Consider the following 16,809-nt stretch of genomic DNA (forward strand, 5'->3'; position numbering starts at 1 on the left):
TAGTCTACCTACCGGTCCTGACAAAGTGTTTGATTCTTCCGAATTGTCATGCATGTTTATTGACTCACAAGATAAGGAATTAGCTGATGGTTTTCCAGTGGATTTTCGTCGCATTGCTTCTGCGACAGCTGCCGATGCTTCTTTGCAGAGTCTTTTGCAGTATATTCGTACTCAGTTGCCTCCATCTGCAATGCAGATTAGGGTTCCCCTTGTTCAACGTTACTTTGGACAATGTCACAACTTGTCCATACACCACGATGTTATTTTGTTATGAACTGACAATGATCAATCTCGTGTGGTTGTATCTCATTCGTTGCAGTCGGAAACAGTCTGATTACTGCACGCTGGTCATTGGGGTATAGTGCGGATGATGCAATTAGTGTGTCGTCACTGCACTTGGGTTGACATCGATAAACAGATTGAGAATTTGCTTGCTAATTGTTGCTCTTGTGTGGAGCACGAATCTGCTCCCCACCAGTGCTTCTTTGTGCGGCCGACTACTACTGCACCTTGGCAGCACTTTCATATTGATTTTGAGGGTCCTTTCTGGGACATCCGCTGGTTCATAGTTATTGATGCATACAGCAACTTACGTTTTGTTGTGCCTATGTCTTCTACTACATCTGCCCATACTATTGAGGCTTTGGTGTCTATTTTTTTACATTGAGGTACTTCCTGAAGTTATTATCTCCAACAATGGCCCCCAATTTGTGTCCTCTGAGTTTGAAGCATTCTGTGCTGCTAATGGCATTCGCTATCTGACCTCAGCCCCGTTCCACACCCAGTTGAATGGTGAGGTTGAATGCTTTGTGCAAACGCTTACATTGCAGATGAGCAAGTTGAACCCCATGCACTCTCACTAGCACGTGCTATGGATTTTCCTTGCTTCCTATCAATCCCAGCCATGCAGCACCCTTTCCCCAGCAGAATTGGTACATGGCCATGCCCATCGGTCACTCCTGCAGCTATTTCACCCGCCGCTGCACACTTTCACTGCTTTGCCTCGTTCTGGCTTGGCGCCGGAAAATTTGGTGTTCTATCACGTTTTCTCTGCCAGGCAGCACTGGGAGCAGGGGTGCATTCTTCGCCAGCTTGGCCGCACCTTGTTTTTAATTTCTGGTCCCTCCAGCACTGTCAAGTGACAGTGGAACCAGATCCGTTTGTGCCGCCCTCATTTTCTGCCACTGGTTCTTTTCCGGCAGAATTGGAGGCTTTGCAGCTTCCACTGCCTCAGCCCACAGCTCCACCACCGCTCGCGCCTCCGCCTCTCGCGCCGCTTGCGCCTCCGCCGTGGGTGCTCCTGCTGCTGTCGCGAGCACTCATGCCTCTGTCGGACCAGTCTCCTGCGCTGGGCGAGTGCCTCTCACTACCATCATGGCCCCACACCCAGCCACCGCCATTGCCGTGTTCCTTCGTGGTGCCAGTACTGATGGACACTGAGGCTGTAGTCATGCCACTGCCGCCGCCACCCATGGAAGTTGTTGCTGCGCCTCCTCATTCGACCATACCCAGTGGCGGTGCGCATCCCTGGGAGGTTTTCAACTGGGTGTTTTCCTTGCCCCCTCGCAAGCAATTTGAGGATACGGGTGGGCAGCATGCCCCGGCAGATCTGCTGTCCACCCCCTCAGTTGTGCTTCACCTGGGTCCCTCCACCCGCCATCGGAAGCCCTATTCCATGACGGTGTGCCATTTCAGGGGTGGAGGGATGTGGTATTGATAGTTCTGATGCCACAGCATAGGTTGGCATGATGAGAGTGGAAGATTTTCACTGACCACAGTGCCCTCTAGCCGATGCTGTGGAGCTCTACGAGCACCTATCGACTTTCGGCAGTTCTTCAAGAGCAGACGGCCAGCACACTTGGGTTCGGCTTCACTTGGAATAGAGACTTTGCACTACTTACGATGGGTCTACTTGACTTTCACACCACCCCTTTTTAACATCTCTAATGCTCTAGACATGTTGACTGACTGACTATTACGCAATCCCAACAACTTACAAATTTAAATTTGGCAAAAATAGAGTACCAAGAGTGCCACCTCAATTCAGACTGTCAATGATCCAATATTTCTGGTACATTTGTGGTGGTTATGATATAGTAGCTCAGTTAGTTATGATATTCCACGTTACTGTCAAGGCACATATGACATTTTTACTGGGTGTTTACAGTTCTTATCTAACATGATGGTGGAGATGACAGTTCAAGTTCAAACCAGTAGTAGTAGGAAAATCAAGATCTAGGCTGTTGAAACTTTTATCAATCAATGCTCAATATCCAGTGATTCATCGTATATGCCATAACTGATTTTCACAAAAAATGTCACTTATAGTACTTTGACTTGCAGGAGACAACATTCAAAGGTGTTATAATTGGCTGAGTATGTCAGTTCAAGCAAAGAAAGGGCATATTATGTGCAACAGGCCCATGCCTAATAAAGCAGAGTGTTTTTCAAACCAGCATTAAGGTTGAGGGAAGCTTTACTTTTAATCTTTGACATTTCAAGATCAATATCCTTGTCTCTTACATAATTTGATACCACAGTTTTAATTAGCAAATGTAAATGGGAACATTCTCGTTTCACTACTTAAGAAGGGCATAACTGGCAGTAAAATAACAATTTTAAAATAATAAGTGATTTAACAGCAATTAATTCCAAAAGCCAATTTCTCAAAAAGAATTTTTCAGTTTTTTCATAGGTTGCTTCACTAAGCCGTCCAAAACAAGTGAACAGTAACAGTACTATAGAACTTCTATTTTTTTTAAAAGCACAATCACAATACTGTCCATATTGAGGGGAAACCAATAACTGGGCATCAAACTGTCTTTATTGTCACTAATTTTAGACACCTTACAGTAACAATTTCATTCTGAATATGACTTCATTCAGAGTAAGGACTGAGTGGAAAGACTACCATGCACCCTTTGGGTTAGAAGCCTAGTGGAAGATTAATGCTGAACTTTCAGACATCCATTCTTCTTTAGAACACAAGCAGTACAACAGATGTGACCAATGGTCTAGACTGAGCAGGGAAAGATAACAAGCAGAAAGAGTGGAGGGGGGGATGATGATGATGATGATGATGATGATGATGATGATGATGATAATGCAGAATGAAAAGTGTGGTTATAAAAGAAGAAACCAGCTAAATGTACTAGCAAAATGGGACCAAGGCTAATAAAGAAATAACTCTTAAAAAAGGAATACAGAAAATGTAAAACAGGCTATGTACACACTACGACTAAATAAGTTGTTTTACACTCATTGACAGTTTGGCAGTAGTTATTTGTGTCAGATGAAAACTAGTTGGTTGCCATTTCTGTATAGAATGATTTCAGGAACTACTAGAGAATTCACTTATTTTCCATGTTAACAGTTTTCTGATGATTTAGCTGTTAACACACATCTTTCTTCCAGCATACAGGGTGGTCTATTGATAGTGACCGAGCCAAATATCTCACAAAATAAGCATCAAATGAAAAAACTTCAAAGAATGAAACTCATCTAGCTTGAAGGGGGAAACCAGATGGCGCTATGGTTGGCCCACTATATGGTGCTGCCATAGGTCAAACGGATATCAACTGCGTTTTTAAAATAGGAAAACCCATTTTTTATTACATATTCGTGTAGTATGTAAAGAAATATGAATGTTTTAGTTGGACCACTTTTTTCGCTTTGTGATAAATGGCGCTGTAATAGTCACAAACATATAAGTATGTGGTACCACGTAACACTCCGCCAGTGTGGACGGTATTTGCTTCATGATACATTACCCATGTTAAAATGGACTGTTTACCAATTGCGGAAAAGGCCGATAATGTGTTGATGTACGGCTATTGAGACCAAAATGCCCAACAGACATGTGCTATGTATGCTGCTCAGTATACTGGATGACATCATCCAAGTGTACGGACCGTTCACCGGATAGTTACATTATTTAAAGAAACAGGAAGTGTTTAGCCACATGTGAAATGTCAACCATGACCTGCAACAAATGATGATGCCCAAGTAGGTGTTTTAGCTGCTGTCATGGCTAATTCGCTTATCAGTAGCAGACAAAATTCTGTGAAAATAGGGAATCTCAAAAACGTCGGTGTTGAGAATGCTACAGCAACATCAATTGCACCTGTACCATATTTCTATGCAGCAGGAATTGCATGGAGACGACTTTGAATGTTGTGTACAGTTCTGCCACTGGGCACAAGGGAAATTACGGGACGATGACAGATTCTTTGCACACGTTCTATTTAGCAACGAAGCGTCATTCGCCAACAGCGGTAATGTAAACTGGCATAATATACACTATTGGGCAATGGAAAATCCACGATGGCTGCGACAAGTGGAACATCAGCGACCTTGGCAGGTTAATGTATGGTGTGCATTATGGGAGGAAGGATAATTGGCTCCCTTTTTATCAATGTCAATCTAAATGATGCAATGTATGCTGATTTCCTATGTAATGTTCTACCAATGTTACTACAAGATGTTTCGCTGCATGACAGAATGGCGATGTACTTCCAACATGATGGATGTCCGGCACATAGCTCACATGAGGTTGAAGCGGTATTGAATAGCATATTTCATGACAAGTGGATTGGTCGTCGAAGCACCATACCATTGCCCGCACGTTCATCAGATCTGACGTCCCCGGATTTTTTTCAGTGGGGAAAGTTGAAAGATATTTGCTATCGTGACCCACCAACAACGCCTGACAACATGCGTCAGCGCATTGTCAATGCATGTGCGAACATTACGGAAGGTGAACTACTCGCTGTTGAGAGGAATGTCATTATATGTATTGCCAAATGCATTGAGGTTGCCAGACATCATTTTGAGCATTATTGCATTAACGTGGTATTTACAGGTAATCACACTGTAACAGCATGCGTTCTCAGATATGATAAGTTGAAAAAAGTACATGTATCACATTGGAACAACTGAAATAAAATGTTCAAATGTACCTATGTTCTGTATTTTAATATAAAAAACCTACCTGTTACCAACTGTTCGTCTAAAATTGTGAGCCATATTTTTGTGACTATTATAGCACAATCTATCACAAAGCGAAAAAAGTGGTCCAACTAAAACATTCATATTTCTTTACGTACTACATGAATATGTAATAAAAATGGGGGTTCCTATTTTAAAAAATGCAGTTAATATGCACTTGACCTATGGCAGCGCCATCTAGCGGGCCAACCATAGCGCCATCTGGTTTCTCCCTTCAAGCTAGACAAGTTTCGTTCTTTGTAGTTTTTTCATTTGATGCTTATTTCATGAGATATTTGGCCTGGTAATGATCAATGGACCACCCTGTATATATGATATATCGTACTAAAAAATCATTGTGGACATCACAGACAGACTTCTGCACATATAATAATGAAGTGAAGAAGGAAGTGGTGTATATTGGTCACAACTGCTTTGAAAGATCACTTTTCAGATACACGCAGGTACATAATTAGATGGGTAAAATACACTCCTTTCTGATGCACACCATTTTAATCTAACTCTCAGAGCTACATATTCATCATGGCAAAAGAGACATTACTTATTCCACAACACTAGTCGTTTAATTTTTGACTCCAACATGGAAGTTTTGGATCTCATTAAGAAGGAACCTGCTTTCCATGATATGGATTGTACATCAAACATTTATCTTCTTTTCTTCTAGTCACCACTTTTGCCCCAGTTGGTGTTGTTTAACCACGTAACGTTCTTCTTATTAAAATACTTATTTAGTTTGTTGGAACTCATGATATCTACCTGCCAAATTACCATATGTTTTAGAAGGTTTAATATTTACAACACCATCAACAGTCTAGTCACTTAGAGGCTGATGCAGTTCATTGAGTTAGGCAATACCATTAAAAAACGAAAAATAAATAAATGTGTGTGTGTGTGTGTGTGTGTGTGTGTGGGAGGGGGAGGGGGGGACACTACAGCTAATAATGACAAAGCCAGCACATGTGTGTATGTGGCATTCTGTCTGCCAATGGTCTTGCTGAATTGGAAACACTGGTTTTCACCCAATCACCTAATTTAAACAACATTGTGCCTTATTCGTACTTGATGGCAGGGCATGCCAGATGTCACTGGCTCATGAACAAACAAATTAACAAATTGGCATCTCACTAAAAAACTTGCACCAGACTGTTGGCATTGTTTCTCTCTCTCTCTCTCTCTCTCTCTCACACACACACACACACACACACACACACACACACACACGCATATGCACACAGACAAATGCATATACAAATTTAGGAGTATTGTATATCACTCACCTGCACAGCCAGTCGATTTTGAACACACCTCCAAGTGATTCTGCTGGTATTTGTGGAGGTAGCATCCAGGATACAGGCAGAATATCCCACTGAGATTCACATTTGAGTCTTGCAAATCCTGAATTAAAACAGATGAAACAAACATACAGAATATTTTCTTTTTGTACCTCTACTAAGAAGATCAAACACTTAAAGGCTATGATGGGGTACACTGTTTAAAGCAGCCTTAACATAGTTCATACTTTTATTTCGGTATTGATTTCCTGGACTTTTCATGACTAAATAAATAAATAAATAAATAAACTTTCCCTAACCTTCAACTCTCAATACACACATATTCAGTCATTTTCTAAGGACTTTTTTTTAAACTTTTATTTATCAGCCTCCACAATCCCCACAGCCATCTGACACCCTCCTTTCTATAATTTCTTGGGGAGTTACATTTTTCATATAGTTTATTTGAAACTGTAGCCTACAGAACTCAAACACAGAACTAACAGTAAGAAGTACATCAGTTTTATATCACATATATAGAACTAAATTACTAACAGTAATAACATAAATTTCAGCATCTTTAACAACAAACAAGACTGAAACATGCAAACATTACTGCACCCACAAAAATTCATTATTGTTGATTTTTCTCCTCCAGAATTTTAATTTTTGATTTTATGTTTTCTTCTTTTGTTAAAGCTTTAAGTTTGTTCACTTTCCTCATCTTCTGTAGTTTCTTTACTTCTAATGATAACTTTTTCTTTTCCTCTTCTTTTTCAGATTTTCTTGGTTCTTGGAGGTTTTCTCCATATCTTCTGTGGGCAGCTCTAAACATTCTCAACAGTGCTTGGGTAATGTATATTGTGAATGCTCTGATGGAATCTTATTACATTTCCTACTGTCCTATGGATAACTAAATGTTGTTCACGTTAGTTTTCAACAACTACATTTTTATTTATAGAAAAAAACAGCTCCCAACTCTTGCATTCCCATGTGAAAAGACTAAACTCAGTTTCATAGCTTGCCAAAGCTCCTGGTATTTTTAGCACATGAAACGTGAATAAAAGTCATCTAGTCTTGAAGACAAATTTGCATTTTCCCAAATAAGTTTTCAAATTTAGTCCAGTATAGGCTTCACTGTAATTCCACAACTATTCTGGATTTTGGATTTTTCAACAATGCTGTCACAGATTCTATTAGCTGCGTAAAATCATTCTAGTACAATGTTAATGCTCAATTATCTTTCGTCTGTTCGTTTAAAAATTCTATTAGGCTTTAATAATGATAAACACTGTGCAGATCTGTAATTGATTGGGTATTTTTCTAATAACTTTTCAGGATGCTTTGACACTCCATTCATTTGAATATGAGAATAATTTCCCTTTACTTCTTCAAGAAACCTTTTCATTTGAAAATCAATATCTATATATTTTACATCATGTAAGTTTGTATTTTGGTTTATTTTTAAGAAGAATTTGTAAATCTGAAAATAAATAGGGAACACATGGGTCAGAAGTTTGAAACTATCTTAAAACTGATTCATGTTCTTAAGGAATAGTATTGGAAGATTATGGTTTACATTTAATCTAAATTTCTTATGTTTGTGGTAAAATATTTCTTAATGGTTTGGTAACAAAGACTTTTTCTTGAATCAATCAATGACATAATGTCATTCACAATTGGCAAAACTATCAACAAATGACAAATTTCCAACAATCAAGTAGTACAGTGTTTTAAAAGAAACCTTGTTTTCCCATTTAATTATGTTTCATGTGGCAGGTAGGAAAGTCACTTACAATACAATACACATTTTGGAAAAAAATCATCCCCATCCCACTCTGCAGTTTGCAGACCAGACTTTCTTGCTTCATTCACAATATGTAGCCCACAAACTCCAATGTTAATGAGCTTTTTTCCATCAGTATTCTCTTCCATCATGGTCTCCTCTAACCTACTCAAAAGACTTAAGACTCACATTAGGTCAGTCCAAAAAAAGCAGAATAATTATTTTTTTCCTTATCTAATGGTCAGATTCATACAATATAACTTCAATGTAAATCTTGTGCAGTAGCTCCACCTAAAACCACACTGTTCAACTACTCTGTATGAACTCTGCTTCTACTAACATCAAGAAACTTCATGGCTCTTCAAACCATAAAACAATCACAATGACACAGCTTATTTTTAAGATCATCAGGGAAATTGAGTGTGTGACAATAGTTTACAATATATTTGCACTTTGTTGCACCCACTGTGAATTCAATAGCAACTACACTGTTTGGAAACATCAGTTTGGATGCCTTGCCAACATCTGAACACGAATTTCATGAAAATCTCAAAGTCCATATTGCTTCAGTTTTTGTAACATCACCCCTCATAAAACATGATTCAACTGACTGCTGGGCAGGTTTTTGTCATTAACACACTGACTATCTACAGTTTGTTTGAAACATCAGTACTTGCTTGTAATTGACTGTGTGGGTGGATTTCTAGTTTGCTGTTACTAGTAACATTTCCTCTTTCTCTTGGGAAATTTGTAGATTTACAGAAAAAAGTTTTTAACAGAAGGTTGATCCTCTGTTAAGGAAAATCATATGAGCTACTCCTTTAGTATGATATATTACAAATCACATTCCATGTTGGATAAATCAAAAGATATTTTCCTTTTGTCACAGTAACCTTGTATATTGGTTGGTCCTTTCCTTAACTAATAAATTAAGGGTTTGTTTCAGAATCTAATTACTCTTCATTGAAAATGGTTTCCTTTGTTAACATTTTGATAACACACCCAAAGGAAAAAATGATTAAAATTTAATATTTACAAGTTTAGAAAAGTATGCCAGACTGGGGCTTAATATGATATTTGTAGAGGTCTTAATACGATATTCATAGATCTATTAACATTTCATACCATACCTCAATTTCATGCATGCAAACAATCAAATTTAAAACATTCCCGGACTTTTATGGAAAACTAGCTGTTTCCATTATGGTCGTAAGTTGTGTTCCAAAAACGAGCAGCACAGAGACAGAAGTGATGACACTTTCTGCAGGACCTGACCATCATTTTGCAGGATAATGCTCAAGCATGTAAAGTGCAAGATGTTACTGATTTGTATCACTGATGGGGCTGCTAAGTGCTATACCACCTACTGCACTCCCCTGACTTAAGCCCTCATGAGTTCAACTTGATTTCTAAACTGAAGGAAACACTTCAAGGCATTCGCTTCAGAACTGCTGCAAATTTGTCAGGCAATAGACTGCACTGCTCCAACTGTCAACACAACTGGCTCTGATAAGAGTATCCTATGACTTCCACATCAATGGCAACAGGTTATACACAATGCTGGTGACTACTCTGAAGGTCAGTAAAACTTTGAAATATGTATCTATTTTGTATGAGCTGTTAATAAACAGTTGCCACTATTAAAGTTCCAACCCTTGTGCAGGGATTGCATGCAGAAGCAGCACCTTAAAAGCTACCCATGGCAGATATCTGTGGCAGGAAATACATCATCTGTATCCATCCCATGCTGACATTGCTAAAGTGTACATCAAGATGGACCATCAGATTCACTGGGACTAAAATGGAGCAAGAAAATGAAGACTTGTATGCACTACAGATCTTATTGGGTGACACTGGTGATAAATACAATATCGATATAAATATTTAATGGTGCATGTCAAAGCAGGAGAAGATAGCAGCTGGAGGCCTCTCGGGGTACACATCACAGTGATAGGCACTCCCTCCACATCTGCCCAAGACGTCAAACATTGAAGTGCATTAAATTTTCCTATGATACCTGCTTTCTCTGGAAATGTATGACTTTCTAAGCTCCCTTCCCATCTTCCACAAGTATCTGGGGTAGGGAGGTAGACAGCTTCATTGGTCATCTCAGAATAGGCAGCAGAGTACACATTGTGAGAATATAGGCTATTGTTAAAGGATACGACAGCTGCATTGGGGCGAGTCCTCTCAGTGTACTAGGAACTCATGGGTAGGTCTTGTGTGGCTGATACATGGTTGGCACAGCAAAAATCCATCTTCCTGGGAGACTCGGAGAGAAGTATGCCATGCCTTGGTGCTCTCTTTAACCACCCCAGCTTGTTTGCAGATGTGGTAGCCTGGTATTCCATATCCAAGGTTTTCAAAATTTTGTGTCTCAGTTGCAATCGTAGGTCTGTGACTGGTACTCCAAGTTCAGCTTTTTCTCCTGTGGTTACTTATATAGCTGTTTTGCCAGCGAGTTCTATTCCAGGTATGCCCACATGTCTAGGTGTCCATATGAATGTTAGGGTGATTCCTAAGCTGTGGAGGTCAATTAATATGTCTCAGATGTTAGTGACCAAAACATCTGTGTGGTAGCACTGATATATTCCTTGTAAGCAGCTGATGAATTTGTTATAAGTGAGGTGGTCCTTTGTAGAGAGAGTTTTAATCTATTGGAAAGCCCAAGATTTAGCTATCAACTCTGCAGTGAATATACTGAAGGCACTCAGCAGAGAATGCTTTTCGTGCCACCCTGTGTAAGCACAGACCTAACCAACTGTGTCACTGACTTTCAATTCACCTATGTAGATGCATCTTGAATTTGAGTAGTGGTGGAGAACTGAACAGTGTAAGTATACAAGAATGGCTGAGTCTTCATTTTCATCAGGGGTCTCAGAAGAGGTGCATCCCAATCACAGGACTGGGCAAACCCCACGGGGAGTGCCACAAGCAACCTCCTTGTACACAGACAGGAGGGGAAAATTGGACGTCCTTGCACAGAGCTTCCAATGGTACCCCATCTGGCTACCAATTTTTGGGTGATTTGCTAGCAATATGAACTGCTGGTTGTGAAACAGGCTGAAGTAACATGGCTGGGTGGGCATCTGACGAATTGTGACAATAAAGGACACCAAGAGTTTCTGGTGTCTTTCTCTCGCTTTGGGATACCAGGTTCCATGAGGAAACTGTCTATGACACTTGTATGGTAGGCTCCAATTTCCAGACATACAACACTGTGGTGGGCAAAATCTAACAAATTCAGTACTGTCTGTGCTGCCAGTCTGTCAGCAACACATCCATAGTCCATGGGAGGCAGGGGGAGGGGGGGGGGGATAAGATCAAAGCTTTGTAGAAATGCAGAAGAACTGTATGGTCTGCTCTCCAGGAGGCACTGCTCATATATCTTTGGGTACTAAGTTTCCTCATGTAATTTGCCTTTAGCTACTATGACTGTGGTAACAATTAAAAAAAAAACATACTGTTGAATAAAAGGACCAAAAATTTGAAATTTTCATCAACTTTAAGCAACTAGTTACCTAGGTTATGTTCTGTATGAGTATACACAGTCCTGAGTCAACAAAACTGTATGACATGAGTTTTTGGGGGAGAAAACTGATACCCATGCTTCAGGGACCAGGCTGCCTGAAGTTGGCACTGAATTGGCCACTGTCCGTCGCCGTCGATCGCCGTTGCCATCACCCAGTAGTGGACGAGTGGTACACATCTTCTTTAACACCGGCATCCATATACCATTTAATTTGATGCCCTCCTCCTTTCGGTTGAAATTATTTGGGTGTTTAGCAATTTCAATTGCCTCCCTGTAGAGCCTTTCGTAATATCCGCTCGTGGCCGCTAGTACTTGCATCTCCTTGAAACGAATATTGTGGTTCCCTGGCTGGAAAGCATGCTCCGCAACAGCTGATCGTTCTGTTTCTCCTCTTCTACAATTTCCCTTGTGCTCTTCCAATTACACTGACGTTTTCAAAACACGTGACGTCACGCCGCGGCGCGGGGGCGCGCGGACACGGAATTTAGCGGCAGTCAGTAGCGAGCCAGTGTGTTTGTTGGACCTTCCATCGAGCTACGGATCCCCTTGAAGATGTCTCCCACAGTCAGAGACGAAACGTTGGGAATCACCATAGAATTCATCAACCGACCACGGCATAACAGCCCAGATAATTATAATGGACATGATATTTCTGGCTGTGAAAGTCTACATTTTAGTACCTTTGTTTTAATGATGTTCAACACAAATCCTGTATCATTTCAGTGACACTTTCTCCCCTATTTCGCGATAATACAAAATGTGCTGCCCTTCTTTGAAATTTTTCGACGTACTCCATCAATCCTATATGGTATGGATCCTACACCATGCAGCAGTATTCTAAAAGAGGACAGACGAGCGTTTGTAGGTAATGTTCTTAGTAGATCTGTTACATTTTCTATGTGTCCTGCCAATAAAACACAGTCTTTGGTTAGCCTTCCCCACAACGTTTTGTGTGTGTTCCTTCCAATTTAAATTGTTCATAATTGTAATTCCTAGGTATTTAGTTGATTTATGGTCTTTAGATTTGACTGATTTATCGTCTAACTGAAATTTAACGGATTCCTTTTAGCACTCATGTGGATGACCTCACACTTATTGTTATTTAGAGCCAACTGCCAATTTTTTCAGCATACAGATATCTTTTCTAAATTGTTTTGCAATTTATCAGTCGATAAATGACAGTGTCATCTGCAAACAACCTAAGAGGGCTGCTCAGATTGTCTCCCAAATTATTTATACAGATAAGGAATAGGAAAAGCCCTATAATACTACATTGGGGAACACCAGAAGTCACTTCTGTTTTACTTGATGACTTTCTATCAGTTACTATGAACTGTGACCTCTCTGACAGGAAATCATGAATCCAGTCACATAATTGAGATGATATTCCATAAGCACACAATTTCAGTACAAGCTGCTTGTGTGGTATAGTGTCAAAAACCTTCAGAAATCCATAAATATGGAAACAATCTGAAATCCCTTGTCAATAGCACTCAACACTTCATGTGAGTAAAGAGCTAGTTGTGTTTCACAAGAACAATGTTTTCTAAATCCATGTTGACAGTGTGTCAATAGACCATTTTGTTCGAGGTAATTCATAATGTTTGAACACAATATATGTTCCAAAACCATGCTGCAGACCGACATTAATGATATGGTCCTGTAATTTACTGGATTTAACCTACTGACTTTCTGGAATATTGGTGTGAACTGTGCAATTTTCCAGTCTTTTTGTATGACTCTTTCGTCAAGCAAACAGTTGTATATGATTGTTAAGTATGGAGCTATTGCATCAGCATACTCTGAAAGGAACCTAATTGGTATACCATCTGAACCACAAGACTTGCTTTTATGTACATCTACATCTACATGGTCACTCTGCAATTCATACCTAAGTGCCTGGCAGAAGGTTCTTCGAACCATTTTCATACTACTTCTCTACCACTCCACTCTCGAATGGCATGTGGGGAAAAACGAACACCTAAATCTTTCCATTTGAGCTCTGATTTCTCTTATTTTATTGATGATGTCCCATACTCCGAGAAGCATTGTGGACGATGCGGGAGATCTGCAGCGCCGTACTAGGCAAGGTCCTAGTGGAGGTGGTTTGCCATTGCCTTCCTCCGACCATAATGGGGATGGATGATGATGATGATGATGATGGATGATGATGATGAAGATGACACAACAACACCCAGTCATCTCGAGGCAGGAAAAATCCCTGACCACACAAGGAATCAAACCTGGGACCTCGTGCGCAGGAAGCAAAAACGCTACTGCAAGACCACGAGCTGCAGACCTTATTTCATTATGATGATAATTTCTCCATACGTGTCAACAAAATATTTTCGCATTTGGAAGAGAAAGTTGGTGATTGAAATTTCATAGATAGACCTAGCCACAAAGAAAACCGCCTTTGTTTCAGTGACTGCCACCCCAACTTGCATGCCATATCAGTGACACTCTCACCCCTATTGTGCGATAACACGAGATGAGCTGCCCTCATTACCTACCTGGTAAGGATCCCACACCATGCAGCAATATTCCAGCAGAGGATGGACAAGTGTAATGTAGGCTGTCTCTTTACTGGATTTGTTGCATCTTCTAAGTGTTCAGCCAACAAAGCGCAGCCTTTGTTTTACCTTCCCCACAATATTATCTATGTGGTCTTTCCAATTTAAGTTGCTCGTAATTGTAATTCCTAGGTATTTAGTCGAATTGACAGCCATTAGATTTGTGTAATTTATCGTATACCCAAAATTTATCAGATTTCTTTTAGTACCCATGTGGATGACATCACACTTTTCTTTGTTAAGTGGCAATTACCACTTTTCACACCATACAGAAATTTTCTCTAGATAATTTTGTAATTGGAATTGATCATCTGATGATTTTACTAGTCAGTAAATTACAGCATCATCTGCAAACAATCTAATGGGGCTGCTCAGATTATCACTTAGATCATTTATGTAAATCAGGAACAGCAGAGGGCCTATGACACTAGCTTGCGGAACACCAGATATCACTTCTGTTCTACTTGATGATTTACCGTCTATCACTATGAACTGTGACCTCTCTGAGAGGAAATCACGAATCCAGTCACACAACTGAGACGATACTCCATATGCACACAATTTGATTAATAGTCACTTGTGAGGAATGGTATCAAAAGCCTTCTGGAAATCTAGGAATATGGAATCGATCTGAGATCCCTTGTCAACAACACTCATTACTTCATGGGAATAAAGAGCTAGCTGTGTTGCACAAGAATGATATTTTCTGAATCCATGTTGGTTAAGTATCAATAAGTCATTTTCTTCAAGGTGATTCATAATGTTCGAGTACAGAATATGCTCCAAAATCCTACTACTGCAAATTGAAATCAGTGATATGGGTCTGTAATTCAATGGGTTACTCCTATTTCCTTTCTTGAATATTGGTGTGACCTGTGCTACTTTTCAGTCTTTAGGAACAGACCCTTCATCAAGTGAGCAGTTGTATATGATTACTAAGAAAGGCGCTATTGTGTCTGCATACTCTGAAAGGAACCTGATTGGTATACCATCTGGGCCAGAAGACTTGCCTTTCTTAAGTGATTTGAGTTGTTTTGCAACACCTAAGATATCTAATTTTATGTCACTCATGCTAACAGCTGTTCTGGTTTCAAATTCTGGAATATTTACTTTGTCTTCTTTTGTGAAGGAATTACGGAAAACTATATTTCGTAACTCTGCTTTAGTGGCACCATCATCGGTAACATTTCCATTGCTATCACGCAGTGAGAGTATTGATTGTGTTTTGCCACTGGTGTACTTTACATACGACCAGAATCTCTTTGGATTTTCTACCATATTTTGAGATAATGTTTCATTGTGGAAACTATTAAAAGCATTTTGCATTGACGTCTGCACTAAATTTTGAGGTTCCATGAAATTTAGCCACTCTTAGGGAATTTGTGCTCTTCTGAATTTGGCATGCTTTTTTTGTTGCTTCTGCATCAGTGTTCCGACGTGTTTTGTGTACTATGGTGGATCAGTCCCGTCTCTTATTAACTTATTTAATTTGCTTCACTACTCCAAGGATATTTACTTCAACGTTACTCATGTTGGCAGCTGTTATTGATTTGAATTCTGGAATATTTTCTTCATCGTCTTTTGTGAAGGTGTTTTGGAAGGCTATGTTTAGTAACTCTGCTTTGGCAGCACTGTATTTGATAATATCTCTACTGCTATCATGCAGAGAAGGCATTCATTGTGTCTTGCCGCTAGCATACTTTACATATGTCCACAATATCTTTGGATTTTCTGCCTGGTTTTGAGATAAAGTTTCGTTGTGGAAACTATTGTAAGCATCTCACAATGAAGTCCACGATAAATTTCGAGCTTCTGTAAAAGGTCGACAATCTTGGGGATTTTGAGTATGTTTAAATTAGGCATGTTTGTTTCGTTATTTCTACAACAGTATTCTGAACCATTTTGTGTGCCATGGAGGATTAGCTCCATCGTTTGTTAGTTTATTTGGTATAAATATCTTAATTGCTGCTGATACTATCTCTTTGAATTCAAGCCACATCTGGTCTACACTTATATTGTTAATTTGGAAGGAGTTAAGATTGTCTCTAAGGAAGACATCAAGTGCATATTTAACTGCTTCTTTGAATAGGTATATTTTTCATTTATTTTTGGAGGATTTGGGAGTTACAATATTCAGCCTCACTAAACAACCCTGTGTTCACTAATCCCTGTATGCGTTTTGATGTCTCAGAATGTGCCTTATCAACTGATCCCTTCTTTTAATCAAGTTATGCAACAAATTTCTTTTCTCCTAAATTCTGTTTAGTAGTTCCTGATTAGTCACATGATCCGCACATTTAATCTTCGGCCTACTTCTACAGAGCCACACTCGAGGCTTCTGTTCTCTTTTCGTCTGAACTGCTTATCATCCATGTTTCAATTCGATAAAAGGTTATACTCCAGAAAAATACCTTCAGAAGAGACTTTCTAACACTTAAATCTATATTTGATGTTGACAAATTTCTCATCAGAAATTCTTTCCATTCCATTTCCCAGTCTACATTTTATATCCTCTCTACTTTGGAAATCACCACTTTTTTACTGCATAAATAGCAAAAATCATCTATTACTTTTAAGGTCTCATTTCCTAATCTAATTCCCTCAGAATACTCCGATTTAGTTCATGAACTTCTCATTACC

At 39.5% G+C, this 16,809-nt stretch overlaps 1 protein-coding gene across 1 annotated transcript in view; it reads right to left on the minus strand.

Moving 5' to 3' along the window:
* LOC126185053 (uncharacterized) overlaps positions 1-16,809 on the minus strand; it is a 904,507-nt gene that overhangs the window by 145,282 nt on the left and 742,416 nt on the right. The window contains exon 31 of the mRNA XM_049927811.1: positions 6,285-6,402. Within this exon, the coding sequence (XP_049783768.1) occupies positions 6,285-6,402 (118 nt within the window). The remainder of the gene's footprint in view (positions 1-6,284; positions 6,403-16,809) is intronic.

The sequence above is a fragment of the Schistocerca cancellata genome, chromosome 4 (assembly GCF_023864275.1).
Source record: "Schistocerca cancellata isolate TAMUIC-IGC-003103 chromosome 4, iqSchCanc2.1, whole genome shotgun sequence".
NCBI classification, from domain to species: Eukaryota; Metazoa; Arthropoda; class Insecta; order Orthoptera; family Acrididae; genus Schistocerca; species Schistocerca cancellata.